The 25,881-nt window shown below is 54.4% G+C and overlaps 1 protein-coding gene across 1 annotated transcript in view; it reads right to left on the bottom strand.

Annotated features, from left to right (window-relative positions):
• The window catches only part of Rasa3 (RAS p21 protein activator 3), a 51,539-nt gene extending 39,192 nt beyond the window's left edge, over positions 1 to 12,347 (bottom strand). Inside the window, 2 exon segments of the mRNA XM_015483920.2 lie at positions 1,355 to 1,458; positions 12,200 to 12,347. Of these exon segments, the coding sequence (XP_015339406.2) occupies positions 1,355 to 1,458; positions 12,200 to 12,276 (181 nt within the window). The 5' untranslated portion in view covers positions 12,277 to 12,347.
• Positions 12,348 to 25,881: the final 13,534 nt, after the last annotated feature.

Raw genomic sequence — 25,881 nt, 5'->3', positions numbered from 1 at the left:
GCCTCTGGAATCTGACATCCCGTGGTGTTTGTTCATTTTTAGGAGCTGAGACAGGCCGGGGACATGGTCACATATTTTACACGCCTGTGTGTTCTGTAACTTACACAGCAGTGCCCATCTTCGCTATGAAAGAGCCCGAGAGCCTCTCTCCCTGTGGCCTGGCCTCCAGGACGACCCTCCTGCAGGAATGGCCCTGCTTCCCAGGAATGTGTCACACTGGACCCTCCACATGCTGGGTCTCCTGTGCTCAGGGTCTCCTTTCCGGCGTTGTGATGTCACAGGGGCCACAGGGCCTCTGGCCTCAGAACTGTGAGCAGGACTTGCCTCTTGGTCCACAAAGTTCCAGGCTGGGGTATTTGTTGCAGAAACCAAGACACACTGGGGCACCGGGCCACCGGTGCTGCTGGGCTGGCCTGCAGGGGCAACTCAGCACCACCCTGCACTGCAGCGGCCCAGCAGACTTGGGGCCAGTTGGGAACCAGACACGCGCAGGCTATTTGGCACGCCTTTTCTTGCTGGCACCCCGAACACCAAGTCAGGCTCAAAGCACACAAGTGCAGACAGTGCCTGCAGGGCCGTGTGTCGGCCCAGGCGCCAGGGATCCAGGATCTGCGCTGACGCAGGTGGGAACTCCGCACTGAGTGCTGACACTCGGCACCCGGGTGGAAGGGTGTGCTGCTGGGGGTCGTGAGGTCTTGTTCTGCAGGCTGCCTTTTCGGCCCCTCCTCGGGTGCTTCTGTAAATCCGACCTCACCTCTCAGCCCTGGAGTCTACACCGCAGGGCCATGGCATGACCAGGCCCTGGCCCTTCCCACCAGGCCCCACAGGGGCACCCCAGAGCCCTCAGAGAGCCCCCATAGCCCAAGTCCCTATCCTCAGGAAAGACATCCGGGCCAGAGACACACTTCAGAACATCTGCACCAGGGGCATCTCACAATCTCTGGGAGCTTCCAAGTCCCTGGGGAGAGCAGCCCCTTCTGGTGGGGGGTGAGGGCTGGGCCATGGCCGTCTGGTCTGCACATGCCAGTGGCTGTTAGAAGGTACTGGAGCACTGGGTGACAATGCCTACACCCCAGAGGTGGGCTCCCCTGCTGCCCACTGGCCTGGGATCTGAGCCAGAGGTGGGGTGGAAGCCCTGTCTAGGGAAGGGCAGACCTGCAGACCCACAGCCCACTCAGCTCACCCAGGACCTGTGTACAGGGAGGCCCAACCAGGCCCATGAGCCGCAGGCCATTCCCCTCAGGCCACCCAGCTCCACCAGGAAGGCTCCAGACCAGACCTGCCCACCTCCAGCAGATGAGACCCTGAGCAGCAGGGGCAGAGAAAGTGAAGGGACACCCACCCAGGCACCTACCTATGATGGAATCCCTCCGGAAAACATCTCTATCAAAAATGTAGAATGACAGATGACGGAAACTTCGAGGAATTTCACAGTAAAAGTCTTCTCCATAAAAGGGGCTGGACAAACAGAGGAAAGACACAGGGTCAGGGTCATGCTGTGGCGTCCATGCTGGTGCCGGACAGACCGACTGGCTGTCAGTAGGAGCCTCACTGCAATCTGCTGTGACAGCCACAGGAACAACTGCACTGGGTGTCCCACGAGACACGAAGCAGCCTCACAGGGGACCCGCCGTGGGCACTTTGCCCAGCATCTTGGAGGAATGGCCAGCCACTCTGCAAGGCCACCCAGAGCCAAGCATGGACTTCCACAGTTGGCGAGTGAGAGTTCAGGAAATGGGAGAGCTGGTGTGGCTCTGCCTCATGCTGCTCCACAGAGCCAGGGAGCTGCGCGTGCTGCTAAGCTGCAGCACTCACTCCCCACGAAGAGGACGCGGTGCTGCTCTCAGAGAGTTCCGTGCACAGTCCTGGGTGCACTGAGCGGTGGCTCTCACTTCTCACGGGACAGGGCCTGCTGTGCCGCCACCCTGCAGCTCCCTGACTCTGCAGCCCAAACCTGAGTCACCCGCAGCTGTAGCGGCCCTCAGATGAGGAGGGCCTCTGATGGAGGGACAGAGGCCAGGGCTTTCTCACTGAACAGACCTCCTTGTTCTGGGCTGGGAGATGGAACCTGGGGGCTGTGTGGGGCAGGTGGCTGCTGCAGCCAGACACACAGGCCTCACCTGAGATGAGGAGTGACCCCAGAGTCAGGCACGTCTAGGACTCAGGCCCGAACCAGAAGACCACAGCTCTGCGGGCCTTGGCCAGCCACAGGAGGAGCTTGCAGGGGCACCAGTGCCCGAGTGATGAGAAGGACTAAGCACCAGCCTCAGCACCCTCTGGGTCTTTCTGTCCCTGCTGGCTAGCTCTCGGCAGGCCCTCAGAGCCTCTGAGAACGAGGGCCTGCACCGACCCCCAGCCAGAGTGAGAGATGTGAGGCCCCCTCTCAGCCAAGTGACTCAGGCCATGTCCAAGGCCCCTGTCATAAAGGCCCAGGGCAGCTGTGTGTCAGCTTTGTTTAACAAACACCTGAGACAATCCCCTGAGAGGAGAAAGGGGCCCTTCTAAAGTTCCCACCCCTCCCAGATCCCCACCCTGGGGACCGAGCCCTTAGCATCCGGCCTCTGGGAGATGCCCCAGATCTACACTTTAGCAGCTGGAATATGGACAGCTGTGGCCACCCCGGCTGACCTGGCGGGCAAGGCTGCTGGGCTGGAGGGCAACTCAAGCAGGCAGCCCTAACCGCCGCCCACAGGGCTGCTGTGGGCCTTGCTGAGACACCCGGGCCTGGGCCCGACTTGGCTGTCCCTGTAGAAATGCTCCTGACTATCCACAGCCCAAGGAGACGCTGAGGGCCCCACCAGGAGCGTTGACATGCCCTGCCTGCCTATGCTCCTGCCAGGGTCTGCCCAGGACTGACCCCACTTCTGTCCCTCCATGGGGGCTTCCTGGGAGGTGGCCATGGGCCACGTGCAGCTCTGGTTTGGATGATGTCCAAGTGTCACCAGGGCTCCACGTGTTGGAGCTCAATCCCCACTGAAGGGTTCAGAGATGGAAATGGAACCCACCTGTGATGTCCCGAGAGGGCCTGGGAAGGAATGTAGGATCTGGAATGTGAGCCGTGAGCATGATGGCTCCTACCATCATACCACCCACTCAGGAGGCTGAGGCAGAAGGATCAAAAATTAGAGGGCAGATCCTGTCTCAAATAAACACTGGATAAGGTTCAGGGTGGATCCCCCAGGAGTGAGTACTGGCTACAGGGAAAGCCCTGAAGACACACACACACACACTCTGGTCTCCTGCCAGGCACACGCTCTGCCTCTGTTGGCCTCCAGACACAGCCCTAGGCCTTGGACCTCCAAAACCCTGAGCTCAAAGAAACCTCCCTCCTTTATGAATACGTCCGACTCCAGAATTTCACACGGTGACAAGGCAGCCGACTGGAGACCACCCCAGCACCATGCTAAGGGCCACCCAGCACCATGCTATGGGCCACCCAGCACCACGCTGGAGGCCACACAGCACCATGCTGGAGACCACCCAGCACCCCGCTAAGGGCCACCCAGCACCACGCTGTGGGCCACCTAGCACCACGCTGTCGGCCACACAGCGCCATGCTGGAGACCAACCCAGCACCACACTGAGGGGCATACCAACACCATGCTGTGGGTCACCCAGCACCACGCTGGAGACCACACCAGCACCATGCTGGAGACCACCCAGCACCCTGCTGAGGGCCACCCAGCACCACGCTGTGGGCCACCTAGCACCACGCTGTCGGCCACACAGCACCATGCTTGAGACCACCCCAGCACCACACTGAGGGCCATACCAACACCATGCTGTGGGCCACACCAGCACCACGCTGGAGGCCACACCAGCACCATGCTGTGGGCCACCTAGTACCACACTGTCGGCCACACAGCACCACACTGGAGACCACCACAGCACCACATTGAGGGCCACCCAGCACCATGCTGTGGGCCACACAGCACCACACTCAGTGCCACACAGCACTACACTTGAGATCACCCCAGCACCACGCTGAGGGCCACACCAGCACCACCCTGAGGGCCACCCCAGCACCACGCTGAGGGCTACCTAGCACTACGCTGAGGACCACCCCAGCACCACGGCTGAGGGCTGCACCAGCACCATGCTCAGGGCCACACAGCACCACACTTGAGACCACCCCAGCACCACACTGAGGGTCACACCAGCACCACACTGGAGGCCATACCAGCAACACACTGAGGGCCACCCAGAACCATACTGGAAGCCACAAAGAACCACACTGAGGGCCACCCAGAACCACGCTGAGGGCCACCCAGCACCATACTGAGGGCCACTCAGCACCACGCTGTGGGCCACCCAGCATCATGCTGTGGGCCACCCAGCACCACGCTGTGGGCCACCTAGCACCATGCTCAGGGCCACCCCAGCCCCACGCTGGAAGGCACCCAGAACCACGCTGAGGGCCACCCAGCACCATGCTGTGGGCCACCTAGCACTATGCTGAGGACCACCCCAGCCCCACGCTCAGGGCCACCCAGCACCATGCTCAGAGCCACCCCAGCCCCACGCTCAGGCCCACACAGCACCACACTGGAGACCACCCCAGCACTGTGGGCCAGTGGTCACAGCCAGGAGCAGAGCAGCAAGGCAGAGGGTCCTTGAACATCCATGGCAGCCTGCTCGTCCCACTGGGGGGCCTAGAGCTGTGGCAGGACACCCCGTCCCAGGGCCTGGGGACCCAAGCTCCTGTGTACCACACTGGAGGCCACAGCAGCACCACACTGAGGGCCACCCTAGCTCCACGCTGAGGGCCACACCAGCACCATGCTGTGGGCCACCCAGCACCATGCTGGAGGCCACACCAGAACCACGCTGAGGGCCACCCCAGCACCATACTGAGAGCTACCCAGCACCATGGCGGAGGCTACAGGAATCAGAGTCCATAGCACTTGGAATTGACTTCCTCTGCGGCCACCAGGCTGGACGGAACAGATGGAGACCATGTCTGGGCTTGCGGGAAGTCCCATCCACATGCAGGCCCTGAGCCAGGGGCTGTCCCTCTGTGGCCTGTGCCCAACTCTGCCCACAGTGGGCCAGTGACTCCTTTGCCTTCAGAATGATGTCCAGCCAAGCTTTGTGGAAATTGGCAGGAGGGACAGGCAGACCAAGACCCTTCCAGTAATTTCTTTAAGCCCTGCTGAGCCAGAGTCCCAGCTGCTGTATACCAGGAGCTTCCTCCTGCCCCGTCCAGCCCCCAGGTTACGGGAATGCAAGCAGTGGGGCCACATGTCCCTGAACTGCCCATGCAGAATGCAGTTGTCCACCCAGGCCTTCCCGTGAGTGCAGTGAGATTCAGGGTGGAAACTCTGAGAACGAGCCTCCGTTCCTCACCATCCAGGGGTGGTGGTAGGCAGGTGTGCGGATCTCTCCAGCTGGGGCTGTGGGAACACCACCCTCCCCGGGGAGGTGGGAGCTCTTGGGGGCGGAGCAGCTGCCCCATCTGGTCACCCATGCTTGGCCCTCCACTATTGCAGCAGCACCAGAAGCCCCTGCCAAAGACCGAGTGGGGACAGATCTCCTGAACATGTTCATGCTGCCAGGTCCTGCCCTGCCCTGGAGCTCTGAGCGGGGAGACGCACTGGGCAACACAGAAAGGACAAGGCGCAGCCTCCCAAGGCTGGTCACAGCCAGGAGCAGAGCAGCAAGGCAGAGAGAGTCCTTGAACATCCATGGCAGCCTGCTCGTCCCACTCGGGGGGCCTAGAGCTGTGGCAGGACACCCCGACATCACTTACAGCCCCACATGGAGTCTGGTGGACCTGCTTCGACCTTGCTAAACTGGTGCAGGGACAGAAGGAAAGCCACTCATCTTGGAATGTTTTAGCCAAGGTGAAGGTGAGAGCCTGGGCACTCTGTAAGATCTCCTTTCCTCTTTACACGCCCTTCCTACTGGGCCTTCTCATGCTCAGGAGATTGACCCACTGGAACTTTTCAGCTTGTGCTGAAGACAAAACCACTAATTCACAGCATGAGGAATTTCTTTTTTTAACTAAAAACACCACAGACTTGTTAACAACAATGTTGTCATAGGTGCGAGGACACATGTGCCATGGCCGGCCCTGAGAGCAGCCTCCTCCCGCTCCAGCTCCTGCTCCATGGTGGGGAGGGTCCGAGCAGCCACAGCACATCCTCTGCAGGCTTGGCGGACACTAGGTGTGCTACTGTGTCCCCTGCTCAGGGAGGACGAGCCAGAGGGGAGGGACCTGGCCACCGGGCGCCCAGCTGCACAGCCCAGGACCGGGACAGGGCCTAGGTGACAGGCTCCACCGTTCTCCCCTCCATGGGAAGCCCTGCCCATCTCTTCCCACTGCAGAATTTACAGCATGTATTCAAAAAGAGAAAGGAAATGACCGAGCACAAGGGCATCCCCACCCTCGTCCTGCCCAGGCTGCCCTGCAGACAAGGGATCCTTTCTGACAGCCTCCAAGGGTCCCAGTGCCGTCCCAGGGCAGCCTCGGGGCGTCTCCTGCACAGGCCGGGCTTTGTCCCTCTGGATCAACCCAGTCAAATGCACGATTAAGGAGCCACAGGCTGGGCCTGCGGCCTTCGGGCTCCAGAGCCTTCTTTTCAAATAAAGGAAGCGTCCACTGGAACCCGGGGCCTGTCTCAGGTGCGCTGTGTGAGGGCAGCAGCGTTCTGTCCCTCCGGCTGCCAGGTCAGAGGGCGACGCTGAAGGAGCCGGCACAGTTTCAAGTGAACAAACTTCCACAGAGAAAGAGACACTTGCAGGAAGCAGTGGGCCTCTCATTCGGGTCTTGCCTGAGCCGACTCCCTCCTCCCTTATCCCCCGAGCCCAGCAGGGCTTGGCCGGGAGGGTCACACAGGGCCTCACTGGGACTCACAGAGAAACCACCAACTTCTCCTTGAGTCATTTCCCGACATCTGTGCGAGGCCACCGCTGCCCCACCCCACCATGGCTGCTTGAGCCTCGTGACAAGTGACACTTGGTCATGAGAAAAGAACAAGTTCTGAGTCCCCAGTGTCTGGCTAGCCGCAAGCTCCTGCCTTCGTTTCCCAACATCTGGGCCTGAGGGCTTGGGGCAAGGGGGAGGGCTGAGTCTCCCCTGAGTGTCTCTGTGCTCCAGGGTCTGAGGGGCTGCAGGCAGGCCCCACTGGACCCTGCTTGACCCCCGGCCCAGGGCAGTGGGCATGAGGACCCCTCTGGCTCCAGAGGCAGCTGGGTAGGGATAGTAAGAGGACACCAGCCTAGTTCTCAAGGGCGGGGCATCCAGCTAATGAGGCACGCATGTGGCTAAGCCATGAACTGAAAGCTGAACTTGAATTTCATTGAAGCAAATGCTGTATCCCAACATCCCCAGAGATGGGCTGGGGTGGAAGGAAGTGCTCGGCACAGAGGAGTCCTGAGAGGCTGTTCACCAGGGAGCCTGGCACCTACCCAAGGGACCCAGGAGGAGGGCCTTGAGGAGTCCTGCAAGTCTGCTGTGAGTCCCTCAGTTGAGGTCCCAGCGCTCCTTGGAGCTCCCAGGCTGCACAGCACCTGTGCCTGTGAGCTTTCCCTTCAGCCTGTCAAGAACTCCGATCCTCAGCCGTGGCCGAGCCTGAGCCCCACTCACTGCCTGTCCGTCCTCAGCAGCTTCGGGGGGGGGCCTCCCCAGCCAGGGAAGTTTCTCAGTCTTCCAAAAGGAAGGTGACGAACTGCACGGGTCGCTGTCCCACCTAGCCAACCTGAGCCAGAGAGGGGAAGGGAGTCGCCGTCTCCTGGGCCTGGGGTGGGGGCAAGAGGCCAGTTGGCTGAGCGGCTGGGTGGGGCGGGGCGTTTCCCACCTGGGCCAGAGCTCACCAGAAGCCTGAAGCCCACCTGGAGCCGCCGGGCCCCACGGTGGGGTCCAAGACATGGGTGGCGTGGTTTATCCTGAAGTGCACACAGGCTGTGAACCTCAGACCCACCCCCAGACTAGAGAAGAGCGGGCTGGTTGTGCCTAGTGTGGCCACAGGCACAGCAGCCCGAGCAGCTGCTGGCTGGGGTGGTCCTGCCCGACCTCTAGGTCCGAGAGGCACCTGCCACTGACCCAGGAGGCTGAGGCGTCAGGACTGGTAGCAGCAGTGCCCAGAAGTCCTGGCTAAGGACACAACTCAGGCTGAACTGGATCCTGTCAGCATGACACGCAAAGTGGCTGAAGCCAGGGTTTCTGGGGGGGGCAGAGTCTGCCACTGGCCCCACATGCTACGGCGATGCCCTGAACTCCAGAACCCCCACCAGGCCCTTGGGAAGACATGGCTAGGGAGCCGCCCAGGGCTGGAGGGACCCTGGAGGCTCCTTCAAGGGAAGGGAACCTGCAGCAGCATCCCAGCCACACCCAGGAGGGGCCCGCAGGCCACACAGCATGCTGACCCCTGGGCAGCAGGCACTCCCTGCTCGTGGAATTCAAGCTCACTAATGTGGGGAGTTAGAGAAAAGTCAGCCTCGGGAGAGAGAACGTGACCTGGAGCGCCCGGCAATTTCAAAGTTGGCATTTTTGAGTCAACAGTGTGCTTTTACGAAAACTCCAGGGGGTCTGTCTCCCAAACCACCGACTACTGTCCCTTTAACTTCTGACCCAGATGACCTCTGCCCTGCCTAAAACTCGGAGCTGCAGAGATCTTCCCACCACACCCAAGCATATTTCCCAAGTGAGGGCATGTTCTGGTCTGGGCAGAATGTGCCCTCTTGGGACCCCACAAGAGGTGTACCCCAGGGCTGAGGGACACTTGGATCGCTTCCCTGCAGACTCCGCAGGCTTGGGCACCAACCAGCCCAACTTCGTTAGCACCACAGGGCTGTCTACTTTGTTTCTTAACTGCTAATTTGATGTAGAATATACATAGGAAAGAAAGAATGAAAATTTCTCGGGTCTCCACGACTGAGCACAATTGCCGGCGCACCTTTGGGTCTAGATTTCCAGATCAGTTCTGGAGAAATCTCAGCCTGGGAGGGGGCTCTGGGGCCTGCCACTCCAGACATAACCAGGAAGGAAGCAGGTGCACAGCTCAGGGAGCCAGGGTCTCTGCACAGCCCCAGATGGCTCTGCGGGGCCACGGGCTAGACCAGGACCCAGGGCTCGCCCTGAGCAGGAGCCGTCTTCACCACAGAACCCTGTAGAGAGGCAGCAGTGTCAGCGCCACACAGGACCACAAGCCCTGAGTGCAAACCGCATCCCCCTCCTGACCTGGACGCGGGGAGACCGAGAGGCAGACACTCGGGGAATGTTCCTGCAAGGACTGAGGAACCTGCAGTAGATGCTCACTTGCTTGTGTGACTTGCTCTGCCCTTCAGCTGTCCCTCTAGGCCCTGGGGGGCAGCACCCTGGGGTGGAAGCCAGGTGTCCCCCTGGGGCCCTATGAGCTTTCAGCAGACTCCCGTTCCTGTCACAGAGTCACTGGTGGATGAGGGGATGGTGACAGGCTGCCATAGGAGGGCTGGGCACCCAGCTTGGCAATGTGACCAAGTTCACCTTCTACAGCAGGAGAAGGTCTTCTTTTAGTGGCACAGAAACTTCCCCAAGTCACTTTCCTGGAGACAGGACAAGGCAGGGGAGAGGGGCTTGTTCTCCTGGGGGAGTCTGCTCCAGCAGTTGTTAGCTCAGACTTTGAGGGGGCAGCTGGCAGCCTCTGGCCCGCACTGGAAAAGGAGAAGGGGACGCTTCCTAGGACCGCATTGCAGCCACCGACAGGGCCCTGCACCCAGGGCACCAGCCAGCCCATCCCACGGGGAAGGCCTGGCGCACGTGGACCCCGAAAGCCGCTTTTGTGAGTGAGGAAGAGGGCAGGGGCTGCCTTCTCCCTTGCCAGTGGAGAGAGTCTGTGGCACATCTTTGTAGAAGGGCTGGGCTCGGGGGCTCTCGCCAGGTCAGATGCACAGTAGGGGCTCCTTGGCTTCCTACAGTGACTTTGCCAGAGGAGTGTCTGGAGCATTGGCTCTTAAAGGAGAGGCTGAGCTGGGAGAGCTTGTGGGCACACGGGAGGGGCAGCCCTGGCTTCCTGAGCATCGTGCTGGAGGAGTGAGGTGTCCAGGGCCTTCAAGGGCCAGGCCCTCAGCTCTGCTCCTCAGGCACCCACAGGTCTGGCATCCTCCTCTCACCTAGACTCCAGCAGACACCTCCACAGAGACCCACTGCCTCTGGGCCTACCCCCAAGCTGAGGCCACAGGGACCCTGAGCTAGCCCTAGTACGCTCTTCCTGGGATGCCCAGACCAGTGGGGCTGCCACCGCCCTGTCCTCCACCTTCCATGTCCCTGGGCCTCCTGCTGACTCTGAGCAAGGTTCCAAATGGCCTCCCATCTCCCTTGGCCTCCTGTAGTCAGCTGTACACCAAGGAGCTAGACGCTGTCCTTCACTTCTAGGAGCTCTACTCTTCAAATCGGCAGGGTCGTTCCTTTCGGCCTTGACCTGCTCAACCTGGAGTCCTGCTTCTGCTTCCACATGTCAAGCTGGGTTACTGGACCTCGGTGCTGCAGACGCCAAGGGCCATGAGCTTCTTTTGCAGGTAGATTCAAGGCTCTGCACACCTGCGCTCTTTCCCTTCCAATCCTGTTCTTTGGGACTTAGTGTGTGATGGAAAGAGGGGGATGGAGGTGCTCAACCACAGCAGACACTAACCGGCTTCTGGCCAGGGCCCATGTGGAGTGGGGCTGCAGAACCACAGCCCTCCCAGGCTGCAAACTCGTGAGGTGCAAATGCCCGGCGGTGGGGCAGGGGCCGTTGTGCCGACCCCTCTCTGTGCCTGGGGCCTGGGCCCTGTGCCTGTCTGTCTGAGCTCTGTGAAGCACTTGCCCAGCCAAAAGCCAAGAAGTGGGAACGTGGACTGCCGGCGAGGGGCTCTGTCTGCGGACCGCTTGCTCCTGGCCGTGGGCACGCCTCCTTTCCTGTGCCAAAGGCAGCTTCTGGGGCCCCCAAGCCAGAAACCATGATTTCTGCGAAATGTTGGAAGACAGTGGGCCCTGCCTCTCCACCTCACCTGAGAGTAGACCCCGACGGAGACGACGGAGACGAGTCCCACTGACCCCTCAGCAGTCTGGAGAGGAGCCAGCCTGGCCAGGACCCAGGCAAGTCCCGGGTGCACCCTCCTCGGGCCTCTGGCACACCAGGTGCAGGCAGCAGGGAAGTCTCCTGCATGAACCGGCTGCAACTCAGGGCAGGCTCCTCGCCCTCCTGCCTCTCTAACTAGAGACTCAGCCACTTCACCGCCAACCCCAGGCTCTCCCTGGACTGACTCCAGACCCCCACCAGCCCTAAGGGTCCCAGTCAAAACAATGGAAGGGGGTGGGCATACACAGATGGAGGGGCCAGGGTGACTGAGCAGCCTGGGGCCAGGCCTCGGCCACTGCCCAGCACTGGACAGCCTCCAGCCCACGAGGAGGGTGCTGCCACTTGGAAGTCAACAGCAAGGCAACATTCAGCTGCTAAAAATGTTCTCAGAAGGAAAACAGCTGTTTTGAGACCCCAAGCCCTGAACTCGGGCTGAAGGGGAGTCACTGGTTCCAGACGGCTCCTCTGGTCCCGTGGAGTGCCTGCTTGGCAGGCTGCCTGCCCACCAGACAGCGGCCCACTCCGCTGACACGGAGGACAGACAGGCTGCCCAGGTCTCCTGCCGGGGTTCTGAGCCCGTGCACAGCCACGCTGGCCTCCCTGTTGCCACTTTCTGTCCCCACCTGCTCCCGCCACCAGGCACAGGCCTCTTCAGTGGCGCCTGGGCTGGAGCTTGTCAGAAGACAGGCTGGCTCCCCTGGCCCAGGACATGCCATCCTGACCAGTCCCCACAACCCCATCACAAGGGAGGCTCAGACCCAGGGCCGGTCAGTTCTCTCACCAATGCCGTCATCTAACTGATGGACAGATGTTTTCTAGGCCTCTTAACTAAGTCACCTCAGTGCCCCTATAACACACTCTCCTGAGGAAAATGCAAAAGGAGATGTTGAAAAGAAAACTTCTAGAATGTTCTCCCCTCTCAGAAACCCCTTGACACTTTCCTGGCAGTGGTCTCTACTGAAAAGAGCAACTGGTGTTGGTGGGAAGGGGTGGTGGCCAGCTAGGAGCATCCAGCAGACACCAGGGCCCAGGTCAGAAGCTCCCAAGTGACCGCCTGCCAGCAGAGCCCTCCCATCTGGGCCGATGGCCAAGAACGCGGGACATGGCGGGTGCCACAGAGGGAACCCGGTGGCTAACAAGTAAAGGCATAGTGGACTTACCAGAGTGACTTTTCCACAATTTTGGTCCTGAAGACCTCCTCCTGGTCCAGGTTCACTGTGCAGTAGCAGTCCCGCATCTTGTTGGGCCCAGGGTAGGAGGGGAGGTTCTTGGCTTCACCTAAAGAGAGAAGATGACATGTATCGTCACTTGGCACGCAAACGCTCAGCACCTCCCAATCACAGGGACATTTCCAAATAACAAACTTACTTCAGGCAAGGCATGTGATTCAACCTCTGTACGTCCACTCACTCTGCTTATTCTTGGTTGTTTTTAGATACACATGACAGCAGTGTGTATTTTGATATATTATACATACATAGGGACATAGGGTGCATCACATTACAATTTTGACCCCATTCTGTGGTTGTACATGGTATGGAGTTACACTGGCCATGTATTCATATATGAGCATAGGGAAGTTATTTCTGATTCATTCTACTGTCTTCCTATTCCCATGCCCCCTCCCTTCCCTTCATTGCCCTTCATCTAATCCAATGAACTTCTATACTTCTCCTCCCTATCCTCCCTTGTTGTAGATTAGCATCCACATATCAGAGAAAACATATAACCTTTGGTTTTGGGGACTGGCTTATTTTATTTAGCATGATATTATCCAGTTCCATCCATTCACCAGCAAATGCCATAGTTTCATTCTTCTTTAAGGCTGAGTAATATTCCATTGTGTATATGTACCATATATACACAATGGAATATTACTTTATCTTTATCCATTTTCTTTATCCATTCTTCTGTTGAAGGACACTTAGGTTGGTTCCACAGCTTGGCTATTGTGAACTGAGCTGTTATAAACATTGATGTGGCTGCATCACTGTAGGATGCTGGTTTTAAGTCCTTGGGTATAGACCGAGGAGTGGGATAGCTGGGTCAAATGGTGGTTCCTATCCTAGTTTTCTGAGGCATCTCCATACTGCTTTCCAGAGTGGTTACACCAATTTGCAGTCCCAGCAGCGATGTATGAGTGTGCCTTTTCCCCACATCCTCAGCAACATGAATTGTTACTTGTATCCTTGATAATTGCCATTCAGACCAGAGTGAGATGACATTTCAGTGTAGTTTTAATGCGCATTTCTCTAATTGCTAAAGATGTTGAACTTTTTCGTATATTTGTTGACTGATCGTATTTCTTTTGTGAAGTGCCTATTCAGTTCCTTTGGCCATTTAGCATTTACTCTTTTATAAGTCTTGGTTTTCTAGCTACCAAGTAACATAACATGCCATGAATGCCATGTGCTTCACAGCGCCAAGGAGCTCACACCGGCCTAAACAGAGCAGCTTCCCGGGTGATAGACTTTTCATGTGGGAACAGAAAACAAGGCCCCTAGCCACCAGAGTGTGCATGGGTGGCCCTCACACTCACACAGTGTGCAGCCATCGTGGCACCCACCTGCCGAGCCCTGCGTCTTCCCACACTGAGGCCCTGTCCGTTCCCCAGCTCCTGCCTCCCCTGCCGCTCGCCCTCCATTCTGCCTTCTATCTGTTTCCTCCTGCACATCCAGGCCCAGGAGAGTGGTTTGTCCCAGCAGGTGCCCAGCTACTGTCACTCAGCCACCCACCAGGCCCATAGGAACGGGCCTATCCTAGTTTTCTGGGGCATCTCATGCTGCTTTCCAGAGTATGGATCTTGGACTGGACCCTCCAAAACCATGAGCCGGAACGATCTTTTCCTCTCACCATTTTAACTATGTCTGATGTGTTGCTACTGGGACAGAGAGCGGGCTGACACTGTGCGTCAAGATTTCTTTCTTTAAGACCTGAGGGATGTTCCCTGTGTTTATAGACCACATCTTGCTGATCCATTCATCTGCCAGTGACTTCTTATTTGGAATTGGATTTTATAGTGTTAGGTCAAAGTTGGAGCAATAACCAAGGAGGACTTTTTCATGACAAGATTAAACTAGATCTCAGATGTTTAAAGCACAGAGCAATTTACCAATTAGGAAAAATGTGTAGCGGGAGCAATGGCTATTGTGATTCGAGCTATTATAACCATTGATGTGGCTGCATCACTGTAGGATGCTGGTTTTAAGTCCTTGGGTATAGACCGAGGAGTGGGATAGCTGGGTCAAATGGTGGTTCCTATCCTAGTTTTCTGAGGCATCTCCATACTGCTTTCCAGAGTGGTTACACCAATTTGCAATTCCAGCAGCGATGTATGAGTGTGCCTTTTCGCCACATCCTCAGCAACATGAATTGTGTGGGTCCCTGTGCACCCTCCACTGGTCCTTCCTGTTCAGAGCAGCTCCCAGAAACATCTGAACATGTTTGGAGAAAACAGATGGTGCCTCAGGGCACCAGCGCCCAGTGGCCCTGCAGAAGGCTCCTGCCCTGGCTCTGCCTCAGGGGTTTGCAGGCCCAAACAGCAGGTCTGACGCTGAGCGTGCTGGAAGGATCATCTAGGACCTGGGCTCACCTCAAAGGGCCACGTCTGCCTCTGAGCCACTCTGACACTAGCAGCACCTGGCACTGGGCTCCACTTGCATCAGGCACAGGTTGGGAAAGACAGATGCTGGACACCCCCTGGCCAGTGCCACTGGGGGCACACACTGATGCCTGCCAGCACTGCTCAGGGACCAGGGAGTTGTCTCCTGTCGACCCTGAAAACAAAATGAACCAAACCAATCCAGACAGAAGCCCCTCAGCACCCCGTCTTCAGAGTGGAGAGCACCACACCAAGGCCAGTAGTCGCCTCGCACACTGTGGCAGGGGAACTGCAGCTCCACTGGGCCTCTGCACGCCAAGGCCCGGTGCTGCCACCAGGGGCGGGGACAGGAGGCCTGCTCACTGGAGAAGTGCCAACTTGAAAGTGGAGCCCAAAGGCAGGACAGATGCAACTTGTTGCTTCTTTTAGCTTTTCATTGATGCAGTTTGGACGCAGAAGTCTAACTGGGTGAGGTTTTCGGTGTCAGTGAACCCTGTCTGCCACGCACTGACATGCTTTGGGGTGTGTGTGTGACTACACCAGCTGTGACCTCAAGAGCTGCCTGGGGTCTCACCCTCATGTGACCTTTCCCATGCCGTCTGTGTCTGGGACCTCAGGCTCCTCCCCTGTGAAAGCAGAACTCAACTCTGCCCCTCTGCTCCAAGACGCATCTAGACCAGAAGGCCCTGGGATTCATATTTGGGAATCACAGAGGAACAATCGATGGCTATCAGCTGTGCAGGGAGGACCCAAAGGAGGCCTCTGGAGCTGCTGCCCGTGGGGGCTGCCCCGGCGGCTCTCCTGACGGCCTCTTGTTGGGGGGGGGGTCATGAAGACACGGTCTGGTGAGGGCTGAAGAAACCCACGAGCTCCAATAGGTCCGAGGCAGACCTCCTGCAGCACCTGTGGCAGGAGCCCCACACGCACACGCCTGGTGGAATCACAGGCCAGGAGGAGAAGCAGGCCCAGAATGGGAGGGGAGATGGGGAGACTGCTGATGTCCAGGCAGCCCTGTGACCTCCCAGCTCTGGATGGGGACTGATGGCTCTCACAAAGTCCAGAAATCTGAACCCGAAGCTAGCGCCATTCTGCTGACCTTCAGCCCCAGCCTTGGAAGTGGGTTCTGGCACCTTTGCAATCTCACTTGCTTTCCGTTTTGGGTTTTCTGGGCTTTTTGTTTTGGTTGGTTTGTGTCTTGTTGTGGCAATGAGTGTGGAGGTTGGAAGTTCCTATGTTTCTCAGGGAAAAACTTTGGAAGTCCTGTGGGAAATGGTCTTCAGTGGAAAACACAGAGTTGAGATTTTTTTTTTCCTGTTTATTATGCAAAGAACCTCCAGACACAAGCAGCGGGAGTCACTTTCCGGCAAGGTGCCTTTGGCGGAGAAAGCAGGGTGCGTCCTCTGAACAGCTTGTGAGACAGGCACCAACTGGCATCGAGTCTGGACCAGCCAGAAGCATGCTGGTTGCTATGGTAACAGCAACACCAGAGCGTAACTGGTCAGCTTGAGCCAGGTCAAGCAGGCCCCTCGGACCAGGAGGACCAGAGCAGCTGCCATGCCCCCTCCAGGCGGTGTCCCCTGGCAGGTTCCCCACTGCTGGGGGCTCCGCCTGGCCCAGCAGAGCAGACCCAGGAGCAGTGAGTCATCCAAGAGGAGCCATGGAGGAGTGCAGCCAGCTCCCGGGTGCTGAGCCCTGGCTGCACGCCCAAGGCCAAGCCTTCCCTCCTGACCATGCATCACGGCCTCCTCTGTCTGCTCAGAGGAAGAGCATGTTGTTCCTCCCTCTAGGCACACAGCTGCCCACAGAAGGAGGGAGAGCCGCCCTGGCACCCAGCAGATGCTGAACTGCTAGGGAGTGCACACACAGGTGAAGGAAAGAGCTGCCTTCTGCATCCCTGCAGCTCCACCCCTGTCCACACAGCTGGGGACACCCATACCTGCCCACCAGCCCTCTCCACTCTCAGTGAACAGCAGAAGCCAAAGCAGCACTTGAAGAACGATCACACAGATGCAGACCGTGAAGCAGCACAACCCAATTCCCAGCACCAGGACCGCCAGCTCTGTTCTCGCCCACTTAGCACAGTGACGGACCACTCTTGAAATGATGCATGAACAGTTCTGTGCCCAGAGCCCTGGCCCCCTGGAGGCCAGCCTCCCTCACGGACCCACCAACAGCACCCACCGCTCCGGCCTTAGGCAAGCCTGCAGCCATCCCACCTGAGCACATGTGTCCTAGGCTCCGACACTTGGCAAGACATTGCAACAGCCATGTTCTCAACAAGAATGGCGCTGTGCCCCAAACCCCTGCTGTTGCAGCGCCCACGACCACCTTGCCCTGCAGCCCTTGGTGCCGAACTGAGCAGAACTCCACCAGCAGGCCGGACAGAATTGCTTTCTTCTCTTTTTTTCCTAGTTATTCTAATTTGTTATACATGATGGCAGAATGCAATTCATTTCATATTTCACATATAGACACTGATTGTACACAAAGTATTTTCACACCATTTGTGTCTTATACATGTACTTAGGTGATGATGTCTAATTCATTCCACTGTCTTTCCTGCCCTCATGCCTCCTCCTTCCCCCTCCCTCCACTTTGCCCCATCTAAAGTTCCTCCATTCCTCCCATACTCCCCCCCAATTCTCATTATGAGTCAAGATCCTCATATCAAAGAAAATATTCGGCTTTTTGGTTTTTTGGGATTGACTTGCTTCACATATCATTATATTCTCCAACTTTATCCATTTGCCTACAAATGCCATCATTTTATTCTCTTTTAATGATAAGTAATGTTGAATTTTGTATATATACCAAAGTTTCCCTATTCATTCACCTACTGAAGGGCATCTAGGTTGGTTCCATAATTTAGCTATTGTGAATTGTGCTGCTATAAACATTAATATGGTTATGTCCCTGTAGTATGCTGTTTTTATACCTTTGGGTATAAACTGAGGAGTGGAATAGTTGGGTCAAATTGTAGCTCCATTCCAAGTTTTCCAAGGAATCTCCATACTGCTTTCCAGGTTGGCTGCACCAATTTTCGGTCCCACCAGCAATGTATGAATTGCTCTTTCCCCACATCCTCGCCAACTACTTATTGTTGTTTGTATTCTTGATAGCTACCATTCTGACTGGAGTGAGATGAAATCTTAGAGTAGTTTTGATTTGCATTTCTCTAATTGCTAGAGAAGTTGAACATTTTTTTCATATGTTTGTTGACTGATTGTATATCTTCTTCCAAGAAGTACCTGTTCAGTTCCTTGGCCTATTTATTGATTGGGTTATTTGTTGTGTGTGTGTGTGTGTGTGTGTTAAGGTTTTTGAATACTTTATATATCCTAGAGATAAGTGCTCTATCTGATTTGCTTGTGGTAAAGATTTGCTCCTATTCTCTAGGCTCTCTATTCACGTCACTGATTGTTTCTTTTTCAGAGAAGAAGCTTCTTAGCTTGAATCCATCCTGTTTATTGGTTCTTGGTTTTAATTCTTGCACTATAGGAGTTTTATTAACAAAGTTGGGGCCTATACCAACATGATGGAGATTTGGGCCTACTTTTTCTTCTATTAGGTGCAAGGTCTCTGGTTTAATTCCTAGGTCCTGGATCCACTTTGAGTTTTGTGCATGGTGAGAGATAGAGGTTTAATTTCATTTTGTTACATGTGGATTTCCAGTTTTCCCAGCATTTTTTTAAAAATACGCTATCTTTTCTCCAATGTATGTTTTTGGTGCCTTTGTCTAATATAAGATAACTAAAGTTATGTGGGTTAGACTCTGTGTCCTCTATTCTGTACCATTGGTCTACAGGTCTATTTTGATGCCAATAACATGCTGTTTTTGTTACTATTGCTCTGTAGTACAGTTTAAGGTCTGGAATAGTGATGCCACCAGCTTCACTCTTCTTGCTAAGGACTGCTTTGGCTATTCTGGGTCTCTTATTTTTACAGATGAATTTCATGATCGCTTTTTCTATTTCTATAAGGAATGCCATTAGGATTTTGATTGGGATTGCATTGAATCTGTATAGTGTTTTTGGTAGTATGGTCATTTTGATAATATTAATTCTGCATATCCAAGAACAAGGTAGATCTTTCCATCTTCTAAGGTCTTCTTTGATTTCTTTCTTTAGCATGTTGTAGTTTTCATTGTAGAGGTCTTTCACCTCTTTCATTAAATTTATTCCCAAGTATTTATTGTAAATGGGGTGGTTTTCCTAGTTTCACTTTCAGCGAATTTGTCACTGATGTACAGAAATGCCTTTGATTTATGGGTATTGATTATATATCCAGCTGCTCTGATGAATTCATTTATTAGTTCTAGGAGATTTCTCATGGAATATTTTGGATCTTCTAGGTATAGAATCATATCATCTGCAAATAGTGATAATTTGAGTTCTTCTTTTCCTATCCATATCCCTTTGATTTCTTTCATCTGTCTGATTGCTCTGGCTAGAGTTTCAAGAACTATGTTGAATAGAAGTGGTGACAGAGGGCATCCCTAGGTCCTGGATCCACTTGTTCCAGTTTAGAGGGAATGCTTTCAATTTTTCTCCATTTAGAATGATGTTGGCCTGGGGCTTAGCATAGATAGCCTTTACAAAGTTGAGGTGTGGTCCTGTTATACCTAGTTTTTCTAGTGTTTTGAACATGAAGGGGTGCTGTATTTTATCAAACGCTTTCTCAGCATCTATTGAGATGATCATAGGATTTTTATCTTTGAGTCTATTGATGTGATGAATTACATTTATTGATTTCCATATGTTGAACTAACCTTGCATCCCTGGGATGAACCCTACTTGATCATGATGCACTGTCTTTTTGATTTGTTTTTGTATTTGATTTGCCAGAATCTTATTGAGAAATTTTGCATCTATATTCATTAGAGATATTAGTCTGAAGTTTTCTTTCTTTGATGTGTCTTTGTCTGGTTTTGAAACCAGGGTGATATTGGCCTCATAGAATTGTTTGGAAGTGCTCCCTCTTTTTCATTTCATGAAATAGTTTGAGAAGTACTGGTGTTAGTTCTTCGTTAAAGGTCTTATAGAAGTCAGTCATGTATCCATCCAGTCCTGGGATTTTCTTGGTTGATAGGCTTCTAATGGTGTCCTCTATTTCCTTGCTTGAAATTGATCTGTTTAAATTGTGTATATCATCTTGATTTAATTTAGGCATATCATGTGCCTCTGGAAATCTGTCGATGCCTTCGATATTTTTCTATTTTATTGGAGTACAAATTTTCAAAATAATTTCTAATTATTTTCTATATTTCTATAGGGTCCATCGTAATATTTCCTTTTTCATCATGGATGTTAGTAATTTGAATTTCTCTCTCCTTCTCTTCATTAGCATGACTAATGGTTTATCAATTTTACTTATTTTTCAGAGAAACAACTTTTTGTTTTGTCAATTTTTTCCATTGTTTCTTTTGTTTCAATTTCATTGATTTCAGCTCTGATTTTAATTATTTCCTGTTTCCTACTGCTTTGGGGGTTGATTTGTTCTTCTCTTTCTAGGGCCCTGAGATGTTATGTTAGGTCATTCATCTGTTGACTTTTTCTTCTTTGAAGGCATGAACTCCATGCAGTGCACTTTCCTCTTAGCACTGCCTTCATAGAGTCCCAGAGATTTGATGTGTGGTATTGGTGTTCTCATTCACCTCTTCTAATCTCCCCCTTGAAATCTTTTGCAATCCAGTGTTCATTTGATAGCATATTATTTAATCTCCAGGTGTTGGAGTAGCTTTTAGTTTTTATTTTATCATTGGTTTCTAATTTCATTCCATCATGGTCTGATAGAATGAAGGGTAGTATCTCTACTTTTTTGTGTTCAGTAAGATTTGCTTTGTGGCATAACATGGTGTATTTTAGAGAAGGAACCACGTGCTGCTGAGAAGAAAGTGTACTTGCTTGTTGATGGATAATATACTCTCTATATGTCGGTTATGTCTAAGTTTTTGATTGTATTATTGAGTTCTATAGTTCCTTTGTTTTGCTTTTGTTTGATAGATCTATCAAGAGGTGTGTTAAAGAGGTGAAAGAGGTGTGTTAAAGTCACCCAGAATTATTGTGTTGAGATCTATTTGACTCTTGAACTTGAGAAGAGTTTAATTGATGAATGTAGATGCTCCGTTGTTTGGGGCATATATGTCTTGTTGTTATGTCTTGTTGATGAATGATTCTATTAAGCAATATGAAATGTCCATCTTTATCCCTGTCGATCAACTTTATTTGATATGAGGATGGAAACCTCTGCTTGCTTAGGTAGGCCATGTGAATGGTATGTTTTATCCCAACCTTTCACCTTCATCTTTTCCTATGAGTCTCTTGAAGGCAGCATATTATTGGACCTTCTTCTTCTTCTTTTTTTTTGAATCCAATCTACCAGCCTATGTCTTTTGATTGTTGAGTTTAGGCCATTAACATTTAGGCTTATTATTGAGACATGATTTGTATCACCACTCATTTTGTTTATTTTTGGTATTTAGCTTGACTTGGTTTCTCCTTTGGTTGGTTTTTCCTTTACTGTAGTTCTTTCCTTTGCAGATTTTCATTATTGTTTTTCATTTCCTCCTCCTGGAATATTTTGCCAAGAATGTTCTGAAGTGCAGAGTTTCTTGCGGTAAATTCTTTTAGCTTTTGTTTATCACGGAAGGTTTTTATTTCATCATCACATTTGAAACTTAATTTTGTTGGATGTAAGATTCATGGTTGGCCTCCATTCTCTTTTAGAGCTTGGTACATGTGGTTCCAGGATCTCCTGGCTTTGAGAGCCTGGGTTGAAAAATCTGCTGAGATCTGAATTGGTCTTCCCTTATAGGTGTTTAGAGGAGATCCTGAGGAGCATCTTGCTCCTGGCTGTCTCACAGCTGGGCTCCTGAGGACACCAGCAGTCCAGAGTGCATGGCCAGTGCTCTGCTAAGATGGCCTCAGCCCTGGCTGCCCATCTCCTTGCCCTCTGCTCAGGCCTCCCTCCTGAGCCTGCCTCTGCTTTGCAGTCCAGTATGGGAACACCCCACTTTTGCTCCCCCCCATCAGAAGGACAGAAGCCTGGGCCAGGCTGAGTGGACACCGGCCAAGCCGTCCCCTCACACCTGCTGCTCTTGGCACACCATCTCCATGGCTCTCTCTCAGGCAGCTTCACCAGGAAGGGATGACCTCATAGTGCTGTGCACAGCAAGTCCCTGGAGCTGGGCAGCTCTGCCTATGGGAGAACACTCTCGACCCGGGAAGACTCCGGCCAGACTCTGCCCAGGGCCCGCACCACAGGCCCAGCCCACCATCTCTGGATGAGCCACACTAGTGGTCTCTGGCGGGATTGTTTGACTGAAGAGCTGCTCTTGGCACATCATGGCTGCAGAGCCCGTTCCATCTCATGGCTGGACAACTGTGCCGAGCCCACCTGTGGCAGGCTGATGGCCCCTGGGTGTCCCAGCTCTCAGCTGCTGTATGGTGCTCTGTACGTGGCCACAGACGTCATCCCTGAGTGCACTCCCAGTGCTCCTGCGTGTGCCCAGGAGCTGTGTCTTCCAGGGACTCGGGTTCACACACTTGAGCAACTACACCCACATTTCCACCAGCAGCGGACAGGCACAGGCGTGAGCAGGGCTTCCTTCCTCTAAACTCACAGCCTGGCCCCGAGGAGAGTGAGTTCCTTCTTTGGGAGAGGAGGTGCTGGCCCTGGGCCTGACCTGCAGCCCTGGGCAGGGCCTCGAGGTGAGGCTGGGGTGGAGACATGCCATTCCCCTCCTGAGAGGCTCTACTTACTTACCAGGAGCTGCTGTTGCTATTTCTGGGCAGGAGCCCAAAATGCATGAAGAAGCTCTCTGCCAAGGCCAAGAGCCAGCTCTGCAACCCAGGCCTGCCCCTCTCAGGAACCACCAGGACACGGGTTTCTGCCTCCTGATCCTTCTGGTCAGCACCACAGTCTCAGCAACTCCACTGCCGTCCCCTAGCATCATCTCTGTCCCTGCTACACAGGAGAAGGGACTGAGGCCACTCCTAACTCCAGCTCTGCTCGGTGGCAGCCACAGTGGAGCCCCATGGCAGCCCCTTGATGCCCCCTGCTGCCTCCACCACAGCCTCCACTGAGCCCCTCGGCACTTCCACGTGAGCTCAGGCTCCCCCCGATACTCACACACAAGCAGTCGGGGGTTTATTTGAAATTCAAAAGCTTTTTGAGTCCAAGTTCATTTATGTGTTTATTTAAGTACTAGGGATTGAACCCAGGGGCGCTTCACCACCTAGCCACATCCCCAGCCCTTTTTATTTTTTAGTTTGTCTTGCTACATTGTGCAGGCTGGCCTCAAACTTAGGCTTCTCCTGCCTCAGCCTCCTGATCTGAGATGTCATCCTGGGATGACAGGTGTGCACCGCCAGGCCTGGCCCAAACTCATTTTTAGCATCCAGATTGGTCTGACCTGACTATCTGCACTGGAAGGGCCATAGGCCACCGGGGACAGAGACCAGATGGTACACGTAACACAGGGTGTCAGAATTCATTGGAATAAGGAAGAAAGTAAAAAAGCCAATCAAAGAAGCTGCGGGACTCTCAACTGATTTGATCTCCCATGTGGACCACCTTCTGTAAGGAGGAAGAGGGCACCTCCTCCTGCACCGAGCCCCTCTGTCCTCCAGGCCTCCAGAGCACCCCAGGGCACCCCCAATCTTCTGGGCATGACTCAGTGGCGTCCACGAAGTTGGGAGGAGCCAGAAATGTAGATAGGCACCTGTTCACTCTGCCAACCAGCAGGTCAGTGTAGCTTAGAGGAAGCAGGTCAGGAAGACCTTCCGAAACCCAAGCATCCATGAGAAGAGACAGAGACAGACAGACAAGAGAGATAGAGAAATAGGGAGACAGAGACACACAGAAAAGAGAGAGAGACAGAGACAGAGAGAGATAGGGAGACAGCACCAGGCAGAGTGCCCAGCCTCTGTTGACAGAAGCTCACTTGAAAATAAGGGCACAGGCTGTGGCCTCCCAGGTGTGTGCCAGCCTAAGGGATGGCCACAGCCACCTCCCCATAGGCTCCCAGAGCCCCAGCCCAACCCTGGTGGTACCCAGGGCTGCTCCACAGCGTCCAGGACCTCTGTGTACGTTTGAAATTAAGTCTTATAAAGAAACTACCTTTCCTCTCTTTAAGACATTTTAATTACAAAATACTAGCTGTAGCCAGTTAACTCTCCACTGGTGTGCCTACGTAGGAAGGGCCCGTCCCTGGGCCAGCCCACAGCCATCGCCTCAGAGCGGGCCGAGCCACTCTCCAGCCTCAGTTTTCCCACCAGTTTATGGGGATGGTCCTGCCTGCCTGCTGGGACGCAGCTGCTCTTCAAAGGGGTCTCTGAGTCCCTCCGGGATTACCGGGGCCACAGCACAGCCCCATGGTGGGCATAGCCCTCCTGCAAGCTTCGGCACCACCGAGCCACACAGAGCACACGCATGTCAGGGTGCAGGGCAGAGCCCGCAGCAGGGAGACAGCACCACTCAACCTGACGAGGCACGCTAAAACCTAACCTGGGCATGCATGGGGAGCCAAGGCAGGCCCACTCTGGACACAGCACTCTTGCATGGCTGCTTCTCATGCGACCCGGGGCCACCTCCACCACAGCGAGACCCTGGAGCAGGTGGAATCCCAAGGGCTTCCCAAGGAGCGAGCTTCCTGCTCAAGTGCAGACTCGGGCAGAGGCCCCAGCTGGTGAATGGTCCCCAGGTAGTTATGACCTTAGCCTGGTCATAGGAACAGGCCTGCTGAGTAGCCCGCACCTTCACCATGGACTCACCCAGGGCAATGCAGGCTGGGCCCACTCAAGGCCCTGGTCCAGGGTAAAGTGTGGCATACAGCAGGTGCTCTCTGATGCACAGACCACTCTGCTTGGCCTTCCGTGTCCATCTGGTTCCCTCCCATCACACCTGTCTCCAGCCTCTGTCGGTCCCTCACAGTGGCAATCTGCATCCAGCCATCAAACAATGTGGAGAAAGTCAACCAACACGCCCCAGGCACAGAAGACCTAGCCACAGGATGCAGAGATGAGGCTGACCAGGCCGAGGCACCAGGGCCGGCTGTCAAAGCGCACGCCACACAGGCTAGAGCAGGGCAGGACCCACGAACAGAGCCTGGACATCCACTGAGGCAGGAATGCGCCCGGACCTCTGATGGCACTGGCAGGCTCCTTCCTGCGGTCCTTCTGGGACCCAGGCCTTGAGACGGCAGCAGCTCCAGGCTGCTGGGAGGGCAGGTGCTCTTTGACAAGAGAGCTCCCGGCTGACAGCATGGCACAGGTCCAGCTGTGACTCACCTGGAGCACCCTCGGAGCACCATCCCTGCTTCTCCTACCACAGGTGCCACCTCTGGTGCAGGCTGGCACACCTGCAGTGCTCACACGCCCACCCGCATCCACGAAGCACAACACGCCAGACTTTCCCAGGGACACGTCTGCCTTGAGGCACAGGTTCCAGATTCAGAGGGCAGGGGTTCTGGGCCCTCTGCACCCGGATGCCCACCCCACCTGCACTTGCAGAGGCTGGTTTCAGCTCCAAAGACCAGGAAGACCCACTGGCTCCTGGCGGAAGATGCCCTCTGACTAGCAGCAACAGGACCCAGGCTCTTCTGCCCACGAAGCAGACAGGCCCACTCACGGTTCTGAAGCTCCTGTCTCCTTCAGGGGCTGAGCTCAGCTGGCTCGGAGGGCCTGTGTGTGCAGAAGGGCAGAGGAGCCACCCCATCTGTCCTTGAAGGTGTGGATACCACCAGAGCCACCTAAGTGAGAGGTTCAGAATGCAGACCTGAAAGCCGTGTCCTTCCTGCACGCCACAGAACTGAGAGGCCACTCCTGGAAAGGGAAAGAGCACTCCTACTGTAATCAGAAAGATGATGAGTCAGGACAAAGAGAACTGGTCAGGATCAACTGAAAAATGAAGGTGGGACAGAGTGGAGACCCATGGACCAGTGGCCTGGGACTGGGCCCAATCTGGGCCCACAGCTGCCATGCCCTGGACCCGGGAGAGACAGACCACAGTCCCTGAAATGTCTCTGTAATACCTGCAAACAGGTTTTCACACTTGTATACGATTTCAAATTATCAAAAGGACATTTCATGGCATATGAAAATTATGTGCAGCTTAAATGTCAGTGTCCATAAGTAAGATGGGACAGAGAGGCAGCCTGTCCCCACCGGTGCTCCATCTATGGCTGCGGCAGTACAGGGCAGCCGAGTGGCTGCCAGTCCAGCTGTTCCTGACGGCCTGCTC

Source organism: Marmota marmota, unplaced genomic scaffold (assembly GCF_001458135.2).
Source record: "Marmota marmota marmota unplaced genomic scaffold, marMar, whole genome shotgun sequence".
Lineage (NCBI taxonomy): Eukaryota > Metazoa > Chordata > Mammalia > Rodentia > Sciuridae > Marmota > Marmota marmota.
The sequence above is the reverse complement of the archived record's forward strand: the minus strand, read 5'-3'. Positions and strand labels throughout refer to the sequence as shown.